Source organism: Drosophila rhopaloa, unplaced genomic scaffold (genome assembly GCF_018152115.1).
Source record: "Drosophila rhopaloa isolate 14029-0021.01 unplaced genomic scaffold, ASM1815211v1 contig_163, whole genome shotgun sequence".
NCBI lineage: Eukaryota > Metazoa > Arthropoda > Insecta > Diptera > Drosophilidae > Drosophila > Drosophila rhopaloa.
Window position 1 is genome coordinate 2,352,226 of NW_025335043.1, and position 26,325 is coordinate 2,378,550.

The 26,325-nt window shown below is 35.6% G+C and overlaps 4 protein-coding genes across 5 annotated transcripts; all 4 read left to right on the forward strand.

The window, feature by feature from the left end:
• Positions 1–2,848: 2,848 nt before the first annotated feature.
• LOC108037078 (fibrillin-1-like) lies at positions 2,849–10,336 on the forward strand. 2 transcript variants are annotated; one of them, XM_017113535.2, is made up of 5 exons: positions 2,849–2,957; positions 5,236–5,345; positions 7,063–8,307; positions 8,528–8,806; positions 9,895–10,336. In XM_017113535.2, exons 2-5 carry the CDS (start codon positions 5,267–5,269, stop codon positions 10,182–10,184), a joined length of 1,893 nt encoding a protein of 630 aa, XP_016969024.1. In that variant the 5' UTR covers positions 2,849–2,957; positions 5,236–5,266; the 3' UTR covers positions 10,185–10,336. The 2 variants fall into 2 exon arrangements, with proteins under 2 accessions (XP_016969024.1, XP_016969025.1); XM_017113536.2 differs by having other exon boundaries at positions 2,855–2,936.
• A 299-nt stretch (positions 10,337–10,635) lies between these two features.
• On the forward strand, positions 10,636–13,457 carry LOC108037065 (adhesion G protein-coupled receptor E2-like). Its single transcript, XM_044457700.1, has 6 exons — positions 10,636–10,662; positions 10,865–11,071; positions 12,356–12,677; positions 12,736–12,870; positions 12,928–13,053; positions 13,120–13,457. The coding sequence occupies exons 1-6, from the start codon at positions 10,636–10,638 to the stop codon at positions 13,455–13,457; spliced, it is 1,155 nt and encodes a 384-aa protein (XP_044313635.1).
• Positions 13,458–17,088: 3,631 nt separating this feature from the next.
• LOC108037081 (protein henna) lies at positions 17,089–20,043 on the forward strand. The gene is made up of 5 exons (XM_017113541.2): positions 17,089–17,239; positions 18,411–19,083; positions 19,147–19,409; positions 19,506–19,735; positions 19,792–20,043. The coding sequence occupies exons 1-5, from the start codon at positions 17,210–17,212 to the stop codon at positions 19,952–19,954; spliced, it is 1,359 nt and encodes a 452-aa protein (XP_016969030.1). The 5' UTR covers positions 17,089–17,209; the 3' UTR covers positions 19,955–20,043.
• An 811-nt stretch (positions 20,044–20,854) lies between these two features.
• On the forward strand, positions 20,855–22,223 carry LOC108037073 (fibrillin-1-like). Its single transcript, XM_017113525.2, has 5 exons — positions 20,855–21,119; positions 21,392–21,711; positions 21,770–21,881; positions 21,939–22,064; positions 22,123–22,223. Exons 1-5 carry the CDS (start codon positions 21,065–21,067, stop codon positions 22,221–22,223), a joined length of 714 nt encoding a protein of 237 aa, XP_016969014.2. The 5' UTR covers positions 20,855–21,064.
• The last annotated feature ends 4,102 nt before the right edge of the window (positions 22,224–26,325 follow it).

The following is a 26,325-nucleotide window of genomic DNA, read 5'->3' on the forward strand; positions in this document are numbered from 1 at the left end:
TGGGAAAATTATTAGAGCTTAAAGCTAAATATTTTTATTCGTGCAAAAGTATGTAACAGCTAGAAGGAAGCGTTTCCGACCCTATAAAGTATATATATTCTTGATCAGGGTCACTAGCCGAGTCGATATAGCCATGTCCGTCTGTCTGTCCGACTGTCTGTCCGTCTGTCTGTCCGTCTGTCTGTCCGTCTGTCTGTCCGTCTGTCTGTCTGTCTGTCCGTATGAACGCTGAGATCTCGGAAACTATAAAAGCTAGAAGATTGGCCTTTTGCATGTAGATTTGAGGAGTTCCTACGCAGCGCAAGTTTGTTTCAAAAAAGTGCCACGCCTTCTTTAACGCCCACAATCGCTTATATACGATTTTAAAAATTTAAATATTTCGGAAAAGTAAAAATGCAGTTTTATTGTGTTTATCAATACCTATCGAAATCGGACCATTCGTTAAAAAGTTATGCGTGATCAAAGTTTCTATCTCCATCTCCCTCGCACTTCCTTTACCTGAGTAACGGGTATCTGATAGTCGGGGCACCCGACTATAGCGTTCTCTCCTGTTAAAATTATATTACCGATACTATTTCGGATGTGGACAATTTAGCTTTTTTGCACTCACACAAAAGCAATGTACGCATGTCATAGTATGTGTGCCGTCGCTGTTCTACACTCATAAAAATCAATTCCTAAACTTTAGATATGTATCTCGTTTTTGATTCAGCCTGCCTTTTATTCTAGAGAACATTTTCTAGTTTCGAGATAATTGAATTTTGATTTCCTTTCTTGATAGTTTTTAAGAAAAAACTTTCCTTAAAAATAAAGAAATTTACTACGAATGTAGCAACACCATTTTGAAAGTTTTCAGCTGTCTTTAAGATGCGAAACATTTGAAATGAAACAAGCTGCGTTTAAGATGCAAAAGAAATATAACGGTATTAAAAAACTCTTCAAATCTTAAACCATTTTGGGTACCGCAAAACAATGAAATAAACGCTCTCAAAAGAATTGGAAGGCAAAGCTTTAATTATATCTATAAATTTATTTTTCCATATTTCTTTCCTTATCAGCTATATGATAAAGTCTTCCGATTTTTATTAAAGTTAAGCGTAATTCTTGAATTGTTACAAATGACTATGTATGTGGGAGTATTACATATAATATATAAGAAACAAGGAAGTTATAATTTGTATACCCTTGCAGAGAGTATTATTATTTATATATAAGTCGGAACGAGCCGGGCGACTATATCATATAGCTCCCATAGAAAAAACCGGACAAATAAATTCAAAAATATGATAACCTTGTTGTTTTTAATATTTTTTTTTGTTCTAAGGGATTTGGAATTACGGTTTTAATTAAAATAAAATCGGGTATCTATATAATTTAGCTGAAAATAGGCATAGCTTCATTGTTTTTAGTAGGTATCGAAATGTAGTCGATTTGTAATAACTGCAAGGGTATAAAAAATTCGGCTTGCCGAAGTTTGTTCCTGTCTTGTTTTATTATATAATTGTTCCTATGGGAGCCATCTAATTTAGTCGACCAATCGGAATATTTAAAAAAAGAATTTTTGGAAAGTTTCATCGGAATAGCTTTAAATCTGAGAGAATAGTTTGCCAAGAAACGGACAGATGAACGGACGGACGGACATGACTAGATAGACTCGCTTGGTTATGCTGTTCAAGAACTTACTATAGTATACATAAATGTTATGCAAAAGGTTTAAAAACCTATATATATATGTATATTCTCTGACGTTACAAATCATTTCAATCATTTCCAATCACATGACCCGCTGTATTCGCTCGCCAAATTGTAAATTGTTGTGAATAAAACACAGTCGAGCAAACATATTATTCTGATGTAATAAAGTTTTATCTTAGAGTATAAAAACCAGCATATATTTTCGTTTATATTCATGAATTTTTAAACATGTTATTACCAACATTAAGCATCTTATTACCAAACATTGCTCAATTTTTATGATGGCGAATAATAGAGAAAATCATTTAAAGGTTTTGTGTTTAAACATATTTATATCGTCGTGCTTAATAATATAATTTAAACCTTGTTAGTTTAATTTTAGGCTTGCTTTTATTTAACAACATTGTTTTAAGTTTGCAAATCTGAGCAGCTAAGATAAAACTTTGTTACAAAGCCAAAATACATACATATAATCTCAATAGTCCGCAATTCATTAAAATTTAAAAATAACAAATTAAACAAACAAAATTAAAAAATAAAATTAATATCAAAAACATGTTTTAAATATTCGTAAAAATCAAGAGGTAGTATAGCCAAACTCCTTTGGCGTTAAACAACTGGCGTTCACGTGTAAAAAAGAGTAAGTTTGAGTTATTACGATTTTACTCGATTTTAGAAAATTCTTGTTTTAAGAATATTTAGTGTGATGATTTCTATATCAAAATCTGTACTTAAAAAATGAAAAAGAAATCGTTAGAGCCGTTTTCGGAAAAGTGCCCTCATTCTTCTTGTTCTAAATTTTTTTTTTTAATATACAAGAAAGTTACCATTAAACAATTAAACAATTTACTTGTTCGAAGGAATAATATAAATATTTCCCACAAAAGTAATAACAATATACATATCTTGATTTAACGTCTGTTTTCATATTTTTAAAAAAAAAATTATGATTTTTTAATGAATAAAAAATAAGCATAAGAATAAATTTTTTACATAAAAAATGAAATACTATAAAAAATGGTATCTGTTAATTTTATAGCTTCATCGGAAATACATACATTCATCTGAACTCAACTTAATCTTTATTGCTCTCGAGAACATAAAAAAAAGCAAGCGTGGCTTGGGATTGTGTTCGCATTGTCGTTTCGGATGTTCAAGTGTTCAGTAGATTTTTCTAGGTATTAAAGTGTTATCAAAAAAAATCTGAAATAATTAGAAACCAAGCGTGTTTTGCCCAATAGGTAATCTTTGCTTATTAGTGTGTGAGTATATTTCAATTTCATTCATCCAACTTTATTCTAAGTTAGCTCAAACTTGAGAGATATCGAGTTACTTTAAAATCAAAAATAAATAAATATAAAAAAAATTGTCAGCTTAACAAAGAAAATCAGGTTAAAAAGTACTAATCGTGTACTTTTAAAAACAACTCTTTTCAGAAGACCCCTTGAACGGGTTACATGGATTTCACAGGCCTAATTAAAAGAATTTTTTGAAAAGTGATATTTTATTCTATGTGAAAATGTTAATCCATAACTTTTCAATAATTCCTTTTATGTGTAAGGAGAGAGCCACGTAAACTATGGTCTTTTTCCAAATTAAAATTTGTTTTTGTCAGCCACTTATACAAGACCTAAAAAAATATTTATTTCCCATCTACTATCTGTACATTTCATCAAATGATGATAATGACGTCGAACTTCATATGGGAAACATATTTGCTCAAAACTTTTCACTTAGTCAATCCAAAAATATTAAAATTGCTAGTGATAAATACTAAATAATGCAAAAGTCAGATTACACAAATAAAAATTTTAGCTTTATTGTATGTAACATATACGCATACACTCAGATATATAGTATTTTTTTGTATATATAAAACTTTTTAATAACTTTTTTTCAGTTAAAAAAATTAAATTTTAATAACTTCACTGTTTTGAAAAGATAAAATGATTTATTTTTAAAATATTTTGAGAGTTTAGCGCTTGAATCAGGACTTAGTATTCAGTCCATTTATTTTTTTTTCAGAAAGCACTGTTTTGGTCGGTTGTTGATGTTAAACTGTGCTGACAAACATAATTATTTACAAATATGAATAAAAGCTCTAAGATATATATATTCTCTATTCGATCCGGTTAATGGAAAAGCTTCAGTAGATAGCTTTGAGGGACTAGTTTGCGTAGAAACAGACGGACGGACATGGTTAGATCGACTCTCCTGGTGATGTTGATCCAGTATATATATACTTTATAGGGTACGAAATGTCTCCTTTACTGCGTTGCAAACTTTTGACTGAAATTACCCTCTGCAAGGGTATAAAAATATTGTAAACTTTTATTAAACGAAACGTTTAAATATATATTCTCTTCGATTTGATGCCGATTACGATATATATACATACATATATTTTTTTCGAGAGCGCACTGTTTTCTTCGGTTATCAATGTTAAAATGTGGTGCCAAATATACAAAAATAATCTAAAAGTTCAACGTGTTTGCTGTGCCAATAATTAAGTTCGTCACTGTATATGTATAAAAGCTCTGAGGTATTTATACCCATTAGTCGAAGTATATTGAATGCAAGCAAAACGAATCGTATAGGGGCTGAAAGGGAATTTTTATAAAGTTTATTTATCATTTTTTCGCCACAAAATTTGATATCTGAAATTCTGTATGTTGAGGGTGGGATTGTTTTGACCTTTTTACCTCGTTTTGAGATGTTTTGCTTGACAATACCAAAAATCGACAATACAGTCAGACACTCAAATAGACTAAATTTAATCAATTCGGTTGCTTATTTTTTATCGAATATAAAAACACAAAATGTCTTAACTTCATGATTTGAAGTAATTAAAAAAATATTAAAATAAAGGAAATACCAATTAGAATTATAATTAATTCCTAATTTTATTTTATTTTACTGAATAATATTATTGGAATAATTATACTGGCTGAGATAAAATCTTGGACTCATGAATATTAAATACATGCGACAAAATAAATACACTTTTAAAATTTTTCTTATTCGGCTCTTTCTCTATTAAAAATTAATTTAAAGGTAATGTTTCCACTTTTTTAGGCTAAAATAAATTTTTCTATCATGACAACTTATTTAATCATGACAATCCACTCTTTTCTTATGCTTGTTCTAGCAATACAATCAAACACTTTGGGAAAAACAGAATTAAAACCATTAAGGAACCTCGTTAAGAGGTGTTTGAGTTTGTTTATTAAAATTATCCTTGTCTTAAAAGTAGACTGATGTTACCGTCAAAAGTAGAGTTGCTTCAGCAAGCCGAAGCTTTTAAAACCCTGCATCTATGGCAAAAATTTAATATTTTATAAAGCTACAATTTTATTCGTCTATGTTCAAAAAGATCTGCACATTTTACGATACATTTTTCGATCAAATCTTTGCCAGCTAGTTTATATATCCGTTCGATTATTATACAATTTTTAAAAAGTGATGCTGGTTAGCATATATAGGGTCGGGTATTCATCTCGTTGTTTACATTTTTTATTAAATTTAAAGGAAATTTTGCAGAAGTGGCAAAGGTGTTGCGAAGCTGGAAATTATGGAGTGTTTGAACGGCTGCAGAATGTGGTTGGCGAAATATGTATTGAGCTTGCTGATATCCCTTGCAATTTCTACAGGTAAGTGTGGACGGAAATAAAAAACAGTCGAACTTGACTGCTTGAAATTTTATAACTTAAATTTTGTTTAAGTTGAACTAAACTAAAGGGTAGTGGTGTTAAGCATTAATATTTAATACATTATTTAATATTTAATATATTATATTAATATTTAATATTTAATACATTTAATACAAGTTATTTTTATTAAAAGAAAACATGATCTTGGAGATAAGCCCATTTGCTAAACCACCTGAAAAACAAGCAGAAGCGCAACGGTTGTCTCGACTATAAGATACCCGTTACTCAGCTAACCAATTTCAAAGCAAATAAATAAATAAGCATTTCGAAAATTTTAGAAACGCGCCATATACCGGACTGTCGTGCAAATATTTTTTTTACCGCTGAGGATGGGGAATCTTCATAGATACGAGGTCTACCTGCTTCAGTCTAGAGCACTTGCATGTACAATTATTCGCTGTTAACAACACCTACGTACTAAACCACCACCTCTACCCATTCTTGGGCGATTTGTATGGCTATTTTGATGTTGTGCCAAGTAAGCAGGCCCCCCGCTGACAGTTTTCTCGCTCTGTTCCGCTCGCTATATATGAATATATGGAGTCCACAATACGGAATACATATTTGTCGTATTGAATCACTACAAAAAACTTTCTTCTTTTTGCTTTGCGGCGCCTAAACTGGAATGCAAACCTTAACTTACCTTAGTAGACTTCTGTTGATTAATTTACCCTCCCTAGCCAACCGTAGAACGATGCTTGATACTATCTTCATTTATAACCTTATACATGGTGATATTCACTGCCCCGACTTGGAAGTTCAGGTAAACTTTTCTGTGCCAAGTAGATTAACTAGAAAACATATTCCCCTAATATTAAATCATTGTAGATCTAACTATGCCTTGCATGAGCCTTTCAGAGTATTATGTTCTGGACTTTTTCCTATAATCTCAAATCTTGACTCTCTGCCGCTCCTAAAACGATTAATACTAGCTTCATTGGCATAAAATTGATCTTACTATTACTTTTTTCCCCGGACTTTTACTTATATTTTCTTATCTCGCGTCTATCTTCTCGCGAATCGTGCCGTACGATACACGACTGCGCCCCTCGGTCGGTTGGGCGGGTAAGTGGGCCGAAGGCCGTGAGACTTCGAGCAAAACAAAAAAAAAATAAATAAATAAATAAATATACATATACATATATATGAACCAACTTTTCAAATGGCACGTCATAACTAACACAAACTATGTCCCATAACTTCTAATGTAATGGTGCAATTTTTGATGCCGAAAGATATTGTCCGAATAATTTTTTTAGTGTAGTCTTAACATATTCCGCCCTCTACGATGTCTCTAAGTGGGCGTCTTTTTTTTGTGAGCGTTATAGAAGGACGTGGCAACAACATAAACTTGCGCTGCGTAAGAAAACTTAAAAATCGTCATGCTAAATACCAAATCTCTAGTTCTTGAAGTTTCCGAGATCTCGATGTTATATGGCTTACTCAACTCGGCTATTGATACGATCAAGAATATATAAACTTTATAGGGTCGGAAAAGCTTCCATCTTAACAAAATATAAATACAATACCTTTTTATTTTAAGACTAACGGGAATAATTATATCGCCACATATTTGGGCACTAAGAAATTATGCATTTATGTATTTACCTTCTTCTCATTTTAAATTCTTATCCTTTTTATATATTCCCTCCCATAGCGACTTTAAAAATAAACACTGATATTCCCGAATCTCTTCCCTTATTGGATAACGCTTCGGTGGCAGGATTTGACCTAACATGCGATTGGGTCCCTCCTCCAAGGATTGATAATGGAAATGCTACCGTTAAAGTTTTTTTGGGAGGAGGAAAAAGGTTCCTGGGGGCCAAATTTATCTGCAGTAAAAATTACGAATTAGAGAATACCCAAAACAGTGTAATGTTTTGCTCAAATTATAAATGGTTGGGTGACCGACCCAAATGTATTCCTCGTCTGGATTATAGCGAACAGAATTCGATAGAAGTGAATAAAGCTACATCTAGCGATTTCAGCAAAAGAGATATCTCTTCTCGCTGCCCTGAGGGTTATCACCCCTCCGAGGAAAGGCAGACTTGTGTCTTGAATGAGTCACCTCCAAAATCGTGCGAACCCGGCTTCAAACTTTCCGCAAATGGCAGCAGGTGTCAAGACATTGACGAATGTGAATTGGAGGATGAAGACCCACAAACCGGTCTGATAACCCATCGCTATTGTGAGCATAAGTGTGAGAACTTACAGGGCTCCTTCCGTTGTCACTGCCCTGAGGGCTACAATCTGCTCGAGGATAAGCAGAGCTGTGCCTTGGATGGCTTACCTTCTTCTCCAAAAAACAATACCATAAAAGATGTTGATAAAACTCCCATAGTCGAAACTCCATGTGGCTCCCAGGAAAATCTCACAAAATGCGCCTATGCATGCCAAGATCTCCCGAATGGAACCTACCAATGCCAGTGTCCTGAGGGTTATAAGTTATCTGACGATCAGCATTCCTGTTTGGTGGATCAACACTTCTGCTCCATGGGAAAAGGATTTGAGAAGTGCCGGCCAGGAAAATGTTTGCCCCTTAAGGATGAGATTGGCTTCACCTGTGAGTGTCCAAGGGGCTTCCGTAGTGAAGGGTTGAGTTGCCAGGACGTTGACGAGTGCGCGGATGGTACACATTTCTGCAGTCACGACTGCCACAATAACTGGGGTGGCTATCGGTGCTCCTGCCCCCAAGGACTCACCCAAATCAACGATTCCACCTGTGTGCCTCCCTGCGAGAGTCGTAACAACGGTTGCAAACAGATCTGCTTGGCTGACAGAGGTGGCGAGTGCTCCTGTTGCAAAGGATATCGCCTAAAGTCCGATGGCAAAAGTTGCGAGGATGTGAACGAGTGTCTGGTGAATAACGGGGGCTGCCAGCACAAGTGCCACAATCTAGAAGGTTTGTATTGGTGCTTTATTTTGCAAAGGAAATCTAAAAAATTGATAACTTAAACTTGATTCAAAAATATTTACATATACTTTTTAATTTGCTAAAAAAAATAATTTGCAAAACGAGCTTGTATAACCTTTTAAATCTTCTGTGTTCTATATAAACCGGATATTTACAAGGGACTTATAGGGATATGAATACTGTACCGAAATTTGTATTAACCTTCTAGGTACCCATGCTTGCTCCTGCGAAAGAGGTTACATGTTGACCAAGGACCAAAAGACTTGCCAGAACAATAATCCTTGGTATAATTGGCAGCCCAAGGACCTCTGTCCGGCATTCCAGGACCCTGCAAACGGCAAAGCCCACTGTATACGGTACCTTCAAGGGCTGTTTTTCAAATGGCACTGTGATATTACTTGTAATCCTGACTATGTCCTGCAGGGTCCTAAGTACAGCACCTGTGATGCCAGCGGAATTTGGGATATTCCAAAACCCAAGTGCATGGGTGAGTAAAAGGGTTTAAGGTTTATTTATAATATTTTATATAAGGAATATAAATTCTAAATTCTATAACATAGGAACTTCGATTCTGTCATTTTAAAGATTATACGTTGGGGGTAATGTTCACTAGTATTCTTTATTCTATTTATTTTTTCTATTGCAGGCTTATTTAGTAATGGAGTGGGTATTGAATTTTCGGTTACTGCAGGTGCCAGAGTCGGGTTCGATTTTTATACCCTTGCAGAGGGTATTATAATTTCAGTCAAAAGTTTGCAACGCAGTGAAGGAGACATTTCCGACCCTATAAAGTATATATATTCTTGATCAGCATTACCAGGAGAGTCGATCTAGCCATGTCCGTCTGTCCGTCCGTCTGTCCGTCCGTCTGTCCGTCCGTCCGTTTCTACGCAAACTAGTCCCTCAGTTTTAAAGCTATCTGCTTGAAACTTTCCCAAAAGTTGTCTTTCTATTGCAGGTAGTATATAAGTCGGAACGAGCCGGATCGGGCCACTATATTATATAGCTGCCATATAACTGAACGATCAGAAATGCCATAACTTTGATGTTTTTCAGGTTAGGAAGTTGGGATTTTCTATGGGTTTTATTTTTGGCCGATCAGTCTGACCTACCAAATTTCATAAGGATCGGCTGACAATATCCTATAGCCGCATTGATCGGAAATGCCATAACTTTGGTGTTTGTAAAGTTAGGAAGTTGGGATTATCTATGGGTTTTATTTTTGGCCAATCAATCCGACCTGCCAAATTTCATAAGGATCGGCCGACTATATCCTATAGCTGCCATATAACTGAACGATTTGATGACATAACTTTGGTGTTTTTAAAGTTAGGAAGTTGGGATTTTTTATGAGTATTAAGAATGCATCATATGAATAACCGATCCGGTTTTGGAGAATATAATTTACAGAATATTCTGCACGGGTATATCAACTTCGGCTCCACCCGAAGTTAGCTTTCTTTCTTGTTATAGTTAGTGTCAACCATTTCAAGGTTATTTTTGTATTTTTTTAAATCGTGTATATTTTGTAGAAATATTTAAGGCCTATATTAACTTTCATATAATTACCAACAGCGGTCAAACAGACCCACGTACCGAGGATAAGACCGTATCCTTTAGTTTGCCCTGCTCTGCAACGTGCACGCAATGGAGTCATATCACCGGAATCATGCACTCAAATTCCATCAAAAAATGGACAAATCTGCCAATTAAAGTGTGATCACGGCTTTGAACCTATCGGACAGCTTCAAACATTTTGCATGTTCCCGTGGGGCTGGGCCTTCGAATACGATCTTCATTGCCAGCCCTTCAACTTGTTTGACAACCAATTCAACTTACTTACATGTTATTTACATATTTATTAGGTCAACCTACATCGGCATCGAAAAACCATTTTTAAATTGTGCATTGATTGCTGGCACATTTTAGCATTAACGACATTAACTATTCTCAATATATATAAATAAATTGAAGGCTTGAAAATAAATCTAATAACAAAATTTGTTAAAAAAATGTATTTCCAACGATATTTGTATTTTATTTATTGCACAAATAAGAGTGGAGCAGATGGACATGGCTAGATCGACTCGCTTTTTGATGTTGATCAAGAACATATAAATGTGTTCGACACAGCGTCGACTGAAATAAAAATAAACTCAGCACGGGTAAAAAAACAAAACTCTATAAATTACCATTTTTTACCATATAATGCTTCGGTTAAATAATTAAGCATTTTCGGCCCTTTCTAACCCTTATAATATGAGATTTGCTGATAGATAAATTGTAGTCATAATAGTTAGGTTGAATATGATAACTATGGACTTGCTTGATTGCTGGTTTAACGTAGGTCACATAATGTCAATCCTTCAAATTTTCAAGGACTCACATAGCTATTTCCGACCGATAAAGAAATTTGAGTAAAAATGAACTACTTGTTTTAATAGAAACCTAGGTCCCAAAGAGTCCATTTCTCAAATTTCGAATAATGCAGTTGGCTTTTTCTGCACAACAAGAAGTTTCAGTAAAAATATATTACTTATTATAGCCAACGCGCGTTGAGGATTCGGCTTATATAGTCGAAGGTGTGGACATTCAGGAGGCCAGAAACACCTGTCTGCTGTTCTCGCCCAAGGATTCTTCGCTTTCGAGCGGAGCTTTGGCTAATATTTTGGCCATTTTCAAGAAGCATGATATCAACCTTGTTCACATTGAGTCGCGATCCTCGCTGCGAGTGCCTGGTTACGAGTTTTTCGTAGAGGCCGATGGAAAGTCTGGGCAAGCGAGGATGTTAAGGAGCAGTGCTGCTACTTAAACATCATTTCGCGTGACTACAAAGCTAATGCCACGGCGGTGCCCTGGTTCCCACGGCGTATAAGCGATCTGGATCGTTTCGCCTTGTTTCAAAAATAGACGACTGCCTTCCTTTTTTACGGCTACCACCCCAAATCTCATATAAATCATCAAAAACAAGTCGGAAAGCAAATCTCGGAAAGCCGAAACATTTGTACCCTTGCTACTGTAACAAAAAAATATTCTATAAAACTACTATGAATTGATTTTTATGGGAATGCTGATTAAGAATATATCAACTTTACAATGTGATAAATGTCTTCCTTAGTTTACGTTGCAATGTTTTGACTGAAATTGTAATACCCTATGTAAATTTCTAAGTAATGGTTTAAATTTAATCTTTGTTGGACAAACTCACTAAGAAACTCACAGAGCCGTGGAAATGGCGTTGCCAAAATTAGAAACGGATTTGCGCTAACCTGGCATCCAAATAGTCTGAATATTTCATCACCATTCCACAACTCTTATAATTCAAAGATATCAACGTTAAGACGGCATTCGTTGGGAGTACATGGACATACTGTCTAATAGACTTGATTTGATCCAGATTTTAAATTGTAATTTTTTATTTTATGCACGTATTCAAAATACCACTTAATACTACGACAAACAGGTATAAATATCTTTTATATAATATTTTATTTCTTTTGTATATATTTTGCAACAATTCTCTTTGGCGCCTCAGTCTAGCTGCGACTACTGCTAAAATCAGTGCGTTCTTAACCAAATCAAAATATATTGTAATCAACTATAACATAATCTTATAAGTACCTAATAAAGGGATATCAAAATAGTTTCTTTTTAATTTAAATTATAAAGTTTTCTGAAGTGAGAGTGAAAAGGTGCGAGGAAGGTGATTTATGGATCAACAAGGAATGTGGTTGGCGAAATATGCAATATTAAGCGCGCTGGTATGCGTTGCGATTCCAACAGGTAGGAGTGGAAGGAAACCTAATAACACATCTCTAAATAAATAAAAAAATATTCTAAAAGAAAAAAATTAACAAAATTATTTACACAAAGAGTCAAACATTAATATATTTTTTAAGAGTCAATGGCCTTCAAATATCAAATGAGTCAAGCTAAACGCGATAAACAAATATTAAAGTATACTTTCGGACACTTCAATAATACGTGCCTCTATATCTTTTATGTGTACTCTACTTTCTGATCTTATTTTCTTAAGTACCAATTTTACCTATTTATTTTTACAGTGACTTCAAAAGCTTTGAAGGATATTCCCGAAGTTTCCCTAATGGACGATGGTTTGGCAGCCATGTTCGACCGAACTTGCGATTGGGTCGCACCTCCAATTATTTCTAATGGTAAGGCCACCGTCGCTCTTCGTCGGAATGGAGAAAGACTCTTCCTGGTGGCCAACTATGTCTGCAATGACAACTACGAAACCTTTTATCCCGGTGACAGTGCCATGTTCTGTTCAAACTATAAATGGTTGGGTAACCGACTCAAGTGCATTCGTCGACCTACATATGGTAAAGACGAAGTCAGTAAATCGACACCCGTAGCTAATGTATTAACTTATAGACCATTTGTTGAACCAACAAGATATTTTAAAGTCTTCATTTCAGAACTGTGAGGATAATAATGGCGGTTGTGCCCATATATGCAACAAATCGTCTAACAAATGCGAATGTTATGGGGGTTACTATGTAAATCCTAATGATCCAAGCAGCTGTGAAGGTGGGTGAAAAGATTCCAGGCATATTGATAAATTTTGAAAACAATATTCTCTTGCAGATATCGACGAATGCGAGGAGTCCAATGGGGGTTGCTCCCAATTGTGCAACAACTTGCCGGGGGAATTCGTATGCTCCTGTAAAAGTGGTTATGAAATAGATGAATCTGACGGTAAAACATGTTTGGGTATGTACTGAAATATATATTACATTTCAAATACAACATTTTATTTCTCACCCCGATTCACTCCAGACATTAACGAATGCAAGGATTCCGCTTTGTCGTGGGACTGTGAAGGTGGCTGCGAGAACCTTATAGGTTCCTATCGCTGTCTTCCGTCAACAGAGGGCATACTCGTAGCCCCAAATCAGACATTGCCGGAAGACAACGGTGTCTTCTCGGGCACAATAGTGTGCAAGCCTATCGGAGATTCTCACACAGCCTGCACGATCCCGTGGGGCTGGTCTTCTTCCGATCTTCGTTGTCAGCCATCCAATCAACGACTTGTAGAAAGCAATGCATACGGTTCTTCTAAGCCAGTTGATTCTTTTTCGAATCCTCCAGAAACCTCCATTCACGAAAATACCTGAATCCGGAGCAAAGCCTAGGTGCACAAATTTTATTTTACACATTTTTGAAACTTCATTATACATTATTTAGTTATTTTTATACCCTTGCAGAGGGTATTATAATTTCAGTCAAAAGTTTGCAACGCAGTGAAGAAGACATTTCCGACCCTGTAAAGTATATATATTCTTGATCAGCATCACCAGGAGAGTCGATCTAGCCATGTCCGTCTGTCCGTCCGTCTGTCCGTCCGTCTGTCCGTCAAAGGAGGAGGCCAATCAATCGGACCTACCAAATTCCATAAGGATCGGACGACTATATCTTATAGCTGCCATATAACTGAACGATTGGAAATACCATAATTTTGGTGTTTTTATACCCGTTACTCGTAGAGTAAAAGGGTATATTGTATTCGTGCAAAAGTATGTAACAGGTAGAAGGAAGCGTTTCCCTATAAAGTATATATTTCTTGTTCAGGATCACTAGGATTGTCGATGAGATCTCGGAAACTATTAAAGCTAGAAGATTGTCATTTGGCATGTAGATTTTAGGAGTTCCTACGCAGCGCAAGTTTGTTTCAAAATGGTGCCACGCCCCCTCTGACGCCCACAAGCCACAAGTTGTGGCCACAATTTTGATGCTATTATGAAAATTTTAATTGATATGTATTTGTTTCGTCAATACCTATCGATTGGCCTAATAAAAGTTTGCCACGCCCACTCTAACGCCCAAAAACCCATTAAACGCTTAAGCCTGGCTAGCGGCTACATTTCCGCCTTTCATGGCGCCATCTAACGGATGACTTTGGAACAGCTGGCCAAGGTGCTCAACAGAGTCAACTTTATTCTCGATAAGGATTTCTATTAAAGGAAATGGCGATGGTTTTCATTTGTCAATACCGAAATATATCCCAATAACTATTCAAATCAAATCTAGTTAGCCAAATTGGAGGTCTGAGTCAAACAATGGCGTATGTGTGTATGTATGTGAGCATATACATATGTATGTATTTACATTGTACACAGTTGTTTAGCTGAGTAACGGGTATCTAATAGTCAAGACACTCGACTATAGCGTTCTTTCTTGTTAAAGTTAGGAAGTTGGGATTTTTTATGAGTATTAAGAATGCGTCATATGAATAATTTTTGAGAATATAATTTACAGAATATTCTGCAAGGGTATACCAACTTCGGCTCCGCCCGAAGTTAGCTTTCTTTTCTTGTTATACCCTTGCAGAGGGTATTATAATTTTGGTCAAAAGTGTGCAACGCAGTGAAGGAGACATCTCCGACCCTATAAAGTATATATATTCTTGATCAGGATCACCTCCTGAGTTGATATAGCCATGTCCGTCTGTCCGTCTGTCCGTCTGTCCGTCTGTCTGTCCGTCTGTCTGTCCGTCTGTTTGTTTCTACGCGAACTAGTGCTCTCAGTTTTAAAGCTATCGAGTTGAAACTTTTTATACACCCTTCTTTCTTTGCACGCAGTATATATGTCGGAACGGCCGGGATCGCCGATTATATCCTATAGCTGCCATATAACTGATTGATCGGAAATGCCATAACATTGGTGTTTGTAAAGTTAGGAAGTTGGAATTTTCAACGGGTTTTATATTTGGCCAATTAATCCGACCTACCAAATTTCATAAGGATCGGCCGACTATATCCTATAGCTGCCATATAACTGATTGATCGGAAATGCCATAACTTTGGTGTTTGTGAAGTTAGGAAGTTGGGATTTTCTATGGGTTTTATATTTGGCCTATTAATCCGACCTACCAAATTTCATAAGGATCGGACGACTATATCCTATAGCCGCCATATAACTGATTGATCGGAAATGCCACAACTTTGGTTTTTGTTAAGTTAGGAAGTTGGGATTTTCTATGGGTTCTATTTTTAGCCAATCAATCCAACCTATCAAATTTCATAAGGATCGGCCGACTATATCCTATAGCTGCCATATAACTGAACGATTGGAAATGCCACAACTTTGGTGATTTTTTATGAGTATTAAGATTGCATCATATGAATAATTTTGGAGAATATAATTTACAGACATATCGAAATCGGCTAGAAGAAAGTTAGCTTTCCTTTCTTGTTATTATTTTAAATCGTGTAATTTTGTAGAAATATTTAAGGCCTATATTAACTTCCATAATATGCCATGCATTCCTGTAGAATAAAATTGTATTTTGAGTCTATTTGTTATAAGGAATAGTGGATTCCTTATATACTTTCATTTTTTTTCTTTCGAAAGTATTTTTTTTTAATAACTCACAATTTTGAAGCTCAAATTTCAATATTTAGTTTGGAACACTTGCTTGTACGAATTTTTAAACTCGAACTTTATCTTGTATATCATGAAATTTGACAAAACTTTTTTAGAACTCGATTTAAAGAATGCAAAAAAGGCAAATACGAATTAAAACATATTAAACTATATTTTTTTTGAAGAATTAATAAAATAATAATAAAATTTGACTCTGCTGACCTTTTAAAATTGATTTTACAAAATATGAGTTACATTTACTAATTTTAACTAATAGAAAAATTAATGTTTATTAATGCCGTTCTATTTCATTTACTGATTTAATTGTATAATCTATTGTTACATAACATCAGCTTAAATTTAAAGTTTATCAATTGCGTGCCCTAAGCCCAGTGAACTCTCAACTTGAAAGTGTAATCGGAAGGCATATTATGTATTTTTAAGCAAGTGTAGTTATAACATTTTTTTTTCTGCAAATCTCGGCATTTATAAGAGATGAATGACTAACATCCGACAATTGATTCAACAGCTTTTAAAGGAAAAAATTAGGTGAGTGAACTGATTGTACTATGTATATGATTTGTTTTTAAATAAAGTGATGTGGATCGTAAGTGTAAAACAACAAAAGCAGCGCGTGCCAGGCCCACTTGGAGCTATTCACTACTGAAATAATTGCCCTGAAATGCCGTTGAACTCGTTTGGTTAGAACCTGTCATTAGAAAAATACAGTCCAGGTTGTTCAGTTTTATTTTTTGCAAAAACAAAGAAATCTAAAACTAGCTGAAAAATTGTTTTGTTGATGTGGACCCCAGCAGAGCCACGAACATGAGCTGATAATGTTTTGACAATACAGTGGAACATCAAAATATTAAAAACAAAATAAGAAGAGTGAATTTATTACGAAAATTAAAGAAACATTTTTTTCCAACTCAGCTTATTTGCTTAAGATATGTTTAAATATAAAAAAAATAATGAAATTATTTTAGCTTCTGAAGGAATTACAATTACAAAAGTGCTCAGCATGTAAAAAGGCATATTTAAATTATAGAATTCTTCAGTTAAGTTTTTCTAGATTTGGTAAAATCAGTCATGATTCGCTGGGAATAAAGGTTGTATGCTAATAAATTCGAATTACAGAAGCTGGACGGTTTTAAAGTCTCATTTTTTAGATTCAATAGGCCAGACGGCGGCTTCTGTAATGAGATGGAATGAGATTTCAGGCCCATCAAGTCGGGGCACTGATAAGTGTGTTGAGATTGGACCGCATGTGGATGCCATTCCAAGATCATTCACTCGCCGATTGTCGGCAATATTATTTTTATTATTTACTGGTTTCAGTTCGGATTGGTTTTCGTTGTCGTTTTGGCTTTGCTATGGGGCCTATCAAAAAGTCTATTTAAGCGCGTGATTAACTGAGAAATAAAATCAGTTTTAAATCGTGTTCTGAGCGGACCGTTCGCCTTCGATTTGATATTTAGTGAAAGAAACAGAAAATCTTGAGAGAATGTACCAGCGGCAGGTCTCCTTTGATAAGGTTTGTTGGCGCTGCAAGTCCTCTGCGGACATCGTGAAGAAAGTGAACCGTTAAGCTATCAAATTAATAACAACATATTTTTTTTGTTTCTGTACTCATCATGAACTTTCGTTACCTTAAAGCGAGAAGAACAAAATATATAAATATAATTTAAATAATTTGATTTGGGTGAGAAAGCGGATCTATAATATAAATAACAGATTAAAATTGTGTAGTATCAATTCCACTTGTCATGGAATTGGGTTAGTTCACAATACATTTAGACAAAGGAATATTAATAGAAAAACAAAGTGTTTTTCTGGACTTAGTGGAATTTTTATTTTTGTATCAAAACAAAATAATATTTGCTTGTAGTATATTTTGTTATTTATGAGAAACTAGAAATCTGACCCTGAATTACGAAATCAGACAACAGGTTTCAAATTAAAACGTAATCCTTCTAAATATTTTAAGGTTCAGGGTCTGGAAGACTTAATAACCGTTTATTATAAAATTTAGATAAAGATTACGCTCACAGAATTATTTAGAATAACAGGTAAAATACAATTGCTTTAATTAGATTACAAAATATTTCAAAGTGTTTTATTTGATAATTTCAGTAAGTGTTCGCGAGACTGTTATTATGCCCTTCTGATTTCTCAAGATCTCGAGAAGTTAACCACTTTAGTGACCTTCTCACAGTCATCGCACACCAAGTTCTAGGTCGGGTCCTTGGTAATATGCGCCGACTGCCATTGCGGTCAGACCTAAACCTTCGATATGGTCCATACACAAGTAAATAATCTCAATGGTATAGATCGTTTGCAAGCACTACAATTACAGTTGGCTGGTACATATAAGGCTTCGTTTAAATAATTAAGAGATTTCGGTCCTAGTTAACCCTTGCAATATGAGATTTGCTGATAGCTAAATCGTAGTCATAATAGTTAGGTTAAATACCGATTATTAATATTATAGACTTGCTTGATTGCTGGTTTAACCTAGGTCACATAATGTCAATCTTTCAAATTTCCAACGACGCAAATAGCTATTTTCGACCGATAAAGAAATTTGAGCAAATATTAATTACTTGTTTTAATAAAAACCTAGGTCCCATAGAGTCCATTTCTCAAATTTATTGGCTTTTTCTGCTCAACATGAAGTTTCAGTAAAAATATATTACTTATTATAGCCAACGCGCGTTGAGGATTCGGCTTATATAGTCGAAGGTGTGGACATTCAGGAGGCCAGAAACACCTGTCTGCTGTTCTCGCCCAAGGATTCTTCGCTTTCGAGCGGAGCTTTGGCTAATATTTTGGCCATTTTCAAGAAGCATGATATCAACCTTGTTCACATTGAGTCGCGATCCTCGCTGCGAGTGCCTGGTTACGAGTTTTTCGTAGAGGCCGATGGAAAGTCTGGGGCTTTGGGCAGGGCAATCGAGGATGTGAAGGAGCAGTGCAGCTATTTCAACATCATTTCGCGTGACTACAAGGACAATGCCACGGCGGTGCCCTGGTTCCCACGGCGTATACGCGATCTGGATCGTTTCGCCAATCAGATTCTGAGCTATGGCTCCGAACTGGATTCCGATCATCCTGGATTTACCGATCCGGAGTACCGCAAGCGTCGCAAGTACTTTGCCGATATTGCATACAACTACAAGCATGGTGAGCCTCTGCCCCATGTGGACTACACGAAGGAGGAGATCGAGACCTGGGGCATCATCTTCAGGAATCTTACGAAGCTCTACAAGACCCACGCCTGTCGCGAATACAATCACGTCTTTCCTTTGCTGGTGGACAACTGTGGCTTCCGGGAAGATAATATTCCCCAGCTGGAGGATGTATCCAACTTTTTGAGAGGTGCGCTTACTTAAATGCCATTAAGGCGGTAACGTTTTAATAAATTATCATTTTTCTTTGCAGACTGCACTGGTTTCACTCTGCGTCCCGTGGCCGGACTACTTAGCTCTCGGGATTTCCTGGCCGGCTTGGCCTTCCGCGTCTTTCATTCCACCCAGTACATCCGGCATCCCAGCAAGCCCATGTACACCCCGGAGCCAGATGTCTGCCACGAGCTGATGGGTCATGTTCCACTCTTCGCAGATCCAGCTTTTGCTCAGTTCAGCCAGGAGATTGGATTGGCTTCCTTGGGAGCACCCGATGATTATATTGAGAAGCTGTCCACTGTAAGTTGTCCTCTTGTGCCAACAGTATTTTGCAAAGCATGCTATGCTATGCACTCCCTATGTAATCCTTCGACTATAATATCTGGCCCCTTTCAGATCTTCTGGTTCACTGTCGAGTATGGATTGTGCCGCCAGGACGGTGAGCTGAAAGCCTATGGAGCTGGTCTTCTGTCCTCCTATGGTGAACTGGAATATTGCCTCACGGATAAGCCACAGCTGAAGGACTTTGAACCGGAGGTCACTGGCATCACTAAATATCCAATTACGCAGTTCCAGCCCCTATACTACGTATCCGATAGTTTTGAAACTGCCAAGGAGAAGACCATGTAAGGAACTAGATATACAAGTTGCTAACGAAACCTCACGCCTAACTACCTTTCAGTAAATTTGCCAACTCGATTCCGCGTCCATTTGGTGTCCGCTACAATGCATATACCCAGAGTGTTGAGGTTCTCGATTCAAAGCCTCAGATTTCGAATCTGATGAACAACATCAACTCCGAGTTCCAGATTCTCCAGAATGCCATTGTCAAGCTGCGCGTGTGAATTGAATCCCGATCATTTTTATAACTTCATCTCTTTGTATATTATTAAGAACGCTTTGAATAATAAATTTGCTTTATTACAACTCAGAATGGTTCGATATTTTAATTTGATTTGATCAGCTTTTAAGTTTGTTTTTTTTTGCTCTAGCATTGACAAAACCAACCATAAATATTAAAAATCTTGAAATATTACAATACAATTACTAGCAAACAAAAAAGATTCCTGAAATTCCAAAAATTCGAAACAAAATTCCAACCTTGATATCTTGTTAACATAATCAAACATCTCTCATCAAAAAAATATAACACAATTTCAACAGCACTTCGTATTATATTAAAAAATATATTTTTGTTTTAAAAATAGACGTCTGTCTTACTATTTTATTCCACATATTTATACCCTTGCTACTGTAACAAAAAAAATTCTATAAAACAACCATGAATTGATTTTTATTGGAAGGCTGATTAAATAAATGTCAACTTTACAGTGTCATAAATGTCTTCTTTAGTTTACGTTGCAATGTTCTGACTGAAATTGTAATACCATGCAAGGGTACCAATATATATTATGTAAATTTCTAAGTAATGGTAATCACAAAGCCGTGAAAATGGCGATGCCAAACTTAGAAACGGATTTGCGCTAACCTGGCATCCAAATAGTCTGAATATTTCATCACTTTTCCAAAACTCTTATAATTCAAAGATATCAACGTTAAGACGGCATTCGTTGGGAGTACATGGACATACTGCCTAATAAACTTGATTGGATCGAGATATGATCCAGATTTTAAATTTAAATTTTTATTTTATGCACGTATTCAAAATACCCTTTAATACTACGACAAACAGGTATAAATATCTTTTATATGATATTTTATTTCTTTTGTATATATTTTGCAACAATTCTCTTTGGCGCCTCAGTCTAGCTGCGACTACTGCTAAAATCAGTGCGTTCTTAACCAAATCAAAATATATCGTAATCAACCATAACATAATCTTATAAGTACCTAATAAAAGGATGTCAAAATAGTTTCTTTTTAATTTAAATTAGGAAGTTTACTGAAGTGAGAGTGAAAAGGTGCGAAGAAGGTGATTTATGGATCAATAAAGAATGTGGTTGGCGAAATATGTTTTAAGCGCGCTGATATGCGTTGCGATTCCAACAGGTAGGAGTGGAAGGAAACCTAATAACACATCTCTAAATAAATACAAAAATATTATAAAAGAAAAAAATTAACAAAAATATTCACAAAAAAAGTCAAACATTAATATATTTTTTAAGAGTCAATGACCTTCAAATATAAAATGAGTCAAGCTAAACGCGACAAACAATTATTAAAGTATACTTTCGGGCACCTCAATAATACGTGCTTTTATATCTTTTCTGCGTACTCTACTTTCTGATCTTTTTTTTTTAAGTACCTATTTATTTTTACAGTGACTTCAAAATCTTTGAAGGATATTCCCGAAGTTTTTCCCCTAATGGACGATGGTTTGGCAGCCATGCTCGACCGAACTTGCGATTGGCTCGCACCTCCAAGGATTAATAATGGTATTGCCACCGTCGCTCTTCGTCGGAATGGAGAAAGACTCTTCCTGGTGGCCAACTATGTCTGCAATGACAACTACGAAACCTTTTATCCCGGTGATAGTGCCATGTTCTGTTCAAACTATAAATGGTTGGGTAACCGACTCAAGTGCATTCGTCGAATTACATATGGTAAAGACGAAGTCAGTAAATCAACACCCGTAGCTAAAGTATTAACTTATAGACCATTTGTTGAACCAACAAGATATTTATAAGTCTTCATTTCAGAACTGTGAGGATAATAATGGCGGTTGTGCCCATATATGCAACCAATCGTCTAACAAATGCGAATGTTATGGGGGTTACTATGTAAATCCCAATGATCCAAGCAGCTGTGAAGGTGGGTGAAAAGATTCCAGGCATATTGATAAATTTTGAAAACAATATTCTCTTGCAGATATCGACGAATGCGAGGAGTCCAATGGGGGTTGCTCACAATTGTGCAACAACTTGCCGGGGGAATTCGTATGCTCCTGTAAAAGTGGTTATGAAATAGATGAATCTGACGGCAAAACTTGTTTGGGTATGTATATATTACATTTCAAATACAAAATTTTATTTCTCACCACGATTCACTCCAGACATTAACGAATGCAAGAATTCCGCTTTGTCGTGGGACTGTGAAGGTGGCTGCGAGAACCTTATAGGTTCCTATCGCTGTCAACAGAGGCCACACTCGTAGCCCCAAATCAGACATTGCCGGAGGACAACGGTGTCTTCTCAGTCACAAAGTGTGCAAGACATCAACGAATGTGAGTTGAAAGATCAAGACCCAAAAACTGGATAACCAAGCGCTACTGTGAACACATTTGTGAGATTACAAAGGGCTTCTTCCGTTGTCACTGTCCTGAAGGCTACAATCTGTTCGAGAGTAAGCAGAGCTGTGCCTTGGCTGGCTTACCTTCTTCTCCAACTCAAAAAACCGAATCACCTGAAACACATGAAACGCCGCAAGCTAACCTTGCAACAGCATCGAAAAACTATTCTCAATATATATAAATCGATTGAAGGCTTGAAAATAAATCTAATAACAAGATTTGTTAAAAAAATTTATTTCCAACGATATTTGCATTTTATTTATTGCACAAATAAGAGTGGAGCAGATGAACATGGCTAGATCGACTCGCCTTTTGATGTTGATGAAGAACGTATAATGTGATCGACTCAGCGTTGACTGAAATTAAAATAAACTCAACACGGGTAAAAAAAACAAAACTCTATAAATATTTCGGACCTTGCTAACCCTTATAATATGAGATTTGCTGATAGCTAAATTGTAGTCATAATTGTTAGGTTGAATATGATAGCAAGTCCATAGCTTAATTGCTGGTTTAACCTAGGTCACATAATGTCAATCTTTCAAATTTTCAACGACGCAAATAGTAATTTTCGACCGATAAAAAATAAAATTACTTATTTTAATAGAAACCTAGGTCACATAGACGGCTATTTTAGACCAAAATGAAATTTCAGTAAGAATATATTATTTATTATAGCCAACGTTGAGGATTCGGCTAATATAGTTGAAGGCTAATATAGTTCAGGAGGCCAGAAGCATCTGTATGGTTAATTCTTAATTCTTTTTATTTTTTTTTGCAGGTTTATTTAGAGATAGAGTGGGTATTGAATTTTCGGTTACGGCAGGTGTTAGGGTCGGGTTTCGATTTGTATAGTTAGTGTCAACTATTTTAAGGCTATCTTTTTATAATTTTAAATCGTGTAAATTTTGTAAGAATATTGAAAGGCCTATATTAACTTTCATATAATTACCAACAGCGGTCAAACAGACCCTGGATTATGCACCCAAGTTCCATCCAAACATGGAGACATCTGCACATTGAAGTGTGATCAAGGCTTTGCACCTCTCGGACGGCTTCAAACATTTTGCATGTTCCCGTGGGGCAGGACCTTCGAAGACGATCTTCATTGCCAGAAGTTGGGCAACCTGCTCCACTCACCACAATGACAATATCCGCAGTATTTGGACTTTTTCGCAGGTATATAACATTATTAAACACTAAGATGGAATATTCTTTTCATTTTTATACCACTTTCATTAAATATTTAAAAATCTGAATTGATTATGTTTAAAGGCGCAAAACCTAAAACTCATCCCCGCCATACAGTTATCAGATATGAGCCCCAATTTTTTAGAGTTCAGACAGAAACGTAGCAGTTATCACAAAACGACTATGCCTATATTACTAAAAACAATAAAGCTATTTCGATTTTGCGCTGCATTTTGCCATCGTTTCTATGGCAGCTATATGATATTATTGTTCTTTTTTGATTTTCCTATATGATATAGTTGTATATATATAGACGGACATGGCTAGATCGACTCCCCTGGTGATGCTGATCAAGAATGTATATACTTTATAGGTTCGGAAATGTCTTCTTCACTGCGTTGCATACTTTTGACTGAAGTTATAATATTCTCTGTCAGGGTATAAAAATAAATTTAAGGGCCCATATTGTGGACCGTTTTTTGCCTAGGTAGGGAAAAAAAGGAAAACAAATGAATATCCACTTTGCTGAAATAATAAATTAATATTATATATCTCTTTAAAAATAAAAACATTTAATGTAAAATTAAACACTTGATTCAAATATATACTTAGATATTTAATATTTTCTAAAATATGACTCACCAAAAGTTACCATATAACTTATCTGATGATTGCTTAACAGTTATCATCTGCTCGGTTCCGGGTGAGAACTGCCCGCCGATGGCAGCAAGTGTCAGGACATCAAGGAGTTAGCAATTCACAATCACTGGTGCCCTGACACTTGACCTTCGGGTGGACACAGATTCCGTCAATTCTGTTGGCATTGTTTCGAACACTTCACACTGTCACTTTTACTGGCTTCCCTTATATTGACATTTTTGGTTCTATTTTTATCAATTTTTTGGCAAAGTTATATTTTTTTTTGTCTTTTTGTACTATGGTTTTACATTTCTTTAAAAAACTTAACTCTTTTTCACTTCTCGTTTCGGTATCCGCCATACGCTTACAAATTGTAATTTCACAACATTTTTTTTCCAATTGTGAAATCGCACTTCAGCACTTTAATTGTCTTTCACTTTATGTTTGGAGCATTCCCAGAAGAGACCCCAAGTAGTAGGAATCGATTCGATACACGAATGATTCATTGAAAAAAAATTTAAAACATACAAGTTTTTATATCTTTTATAAAAATGTAGTCGCCCTGCCCGTGCCTTTCCCAAAGCTCTGCTGATCTAAGATCTAAAATTGGATAGCGTGACCAGTCTGGTGAAATAAATTTTGGTTGAACGTTTGCGAGGCCCTGGCTGAAAAAATTGTAAAATGTAATCTTTTGTCTGTTGGTGGAACAGTGTTTTTTAGATCAAAAATGGACGAAAACACACAACAAAAAAAAAAAAACGAAAAATGGACTTCAAGAAATTAGTGCAGCTTTGAACTTTAAATTATCAAATATTTATCAGTAGATTAAAAAGAACACAACTGTTATATTTGAATTGTACGGTTTTGAATTTCTTTTTTGCACCGGTAAACTTGTCTTGCCGAGGTACTTGAATATATAATTTAAAGCCTTTTCCCTGCAAATATTTTTTTTGAATTTTAAATCCTTTTCAACAAACCGAGCTGAACCGTAGCACTCTCAGTTCTGATGAACTGTAAAAAATGCGGTCACATGAAAAAGACTAAAGAGTTTTCGCTGGCTAACTTGTTTTTCGATCTAGGCTAATAGATCGACGCTCGTGCCGCGGTAAACCCGTTTCTTATCTTATATCAAAAAATTTAATCATTTTTGTTTTGGCAATTTTTGTATAAGAAAGTGAATTCTAAACGAAAAAAAAATTCATTTGGACATACATACATACACCCAGATGTTTTTTTTATGTTCGATTAGTTATCATTATCATATGAAATATTACTACAAATTTAGTAAACAAAAAATGTATTCACTCTTGTTTTGTTAAATACGTTTTTCTTATCATTGTACATAACAAATAATAAGCTGGGAAAATACTTTGCTATTTGAATTTAAAAAGATTACCTAAATACGGCAAAAAAAAAGAAGCACAATCTTCCCAAGTGCAGTGTTCGGTGATTAGAGGGCGTTAGAGTGGGCGTGACAACATTTTGAACTAGAACCAAATCTCTAGCTCTTATAGTTTCCGAGATCTCGACGTTCATACGGACGGACAGGCGGACAGAAATACGGACATGGCTTAATCGAGTCGGCTATTAAGAATATAACTTTATGGGGTGGGAATCCCTTCCTTCAACCTGTTACATACTTTCCAACGAATACAAAATAAGAGACAATTACCCATTTACTCTACGAGTTACGGGTATAACATCATGTGAGTGAACTAAAGAAACAAGTTCAAGTTGTGTTTGAATATAAGAAAATTATTAGTAGAAGGAGAATTACGAATGCACTGTACATCATTTTTAGGGTTTTTGAGTGTCACTGCATTTTTGAAAGAACTTAGCTAGTATTCTGCCATCCTATGGAGAACTGGAATATTTCTTCACGGATAAGCCACAGATAGTTCGGAAACTGCCAAGGAGAAGACCAAGTAAAGAATTAGAAATAATCGTTGCTTGTGAAACTCTTAAATACTTAACTACCTTTTAATCATTTTCCAGTTTGTTGCCGCGTCCATTTGGTGCCTATACCCAGAGTTTAAGCGTTCTCGATTCAAAGCCTCGAATCGAATCTGAAGATTACTTGCTCCCTTTGCATATTATTAAAAACGCTTTGAATAATAAATACCACGAGAATTAGTC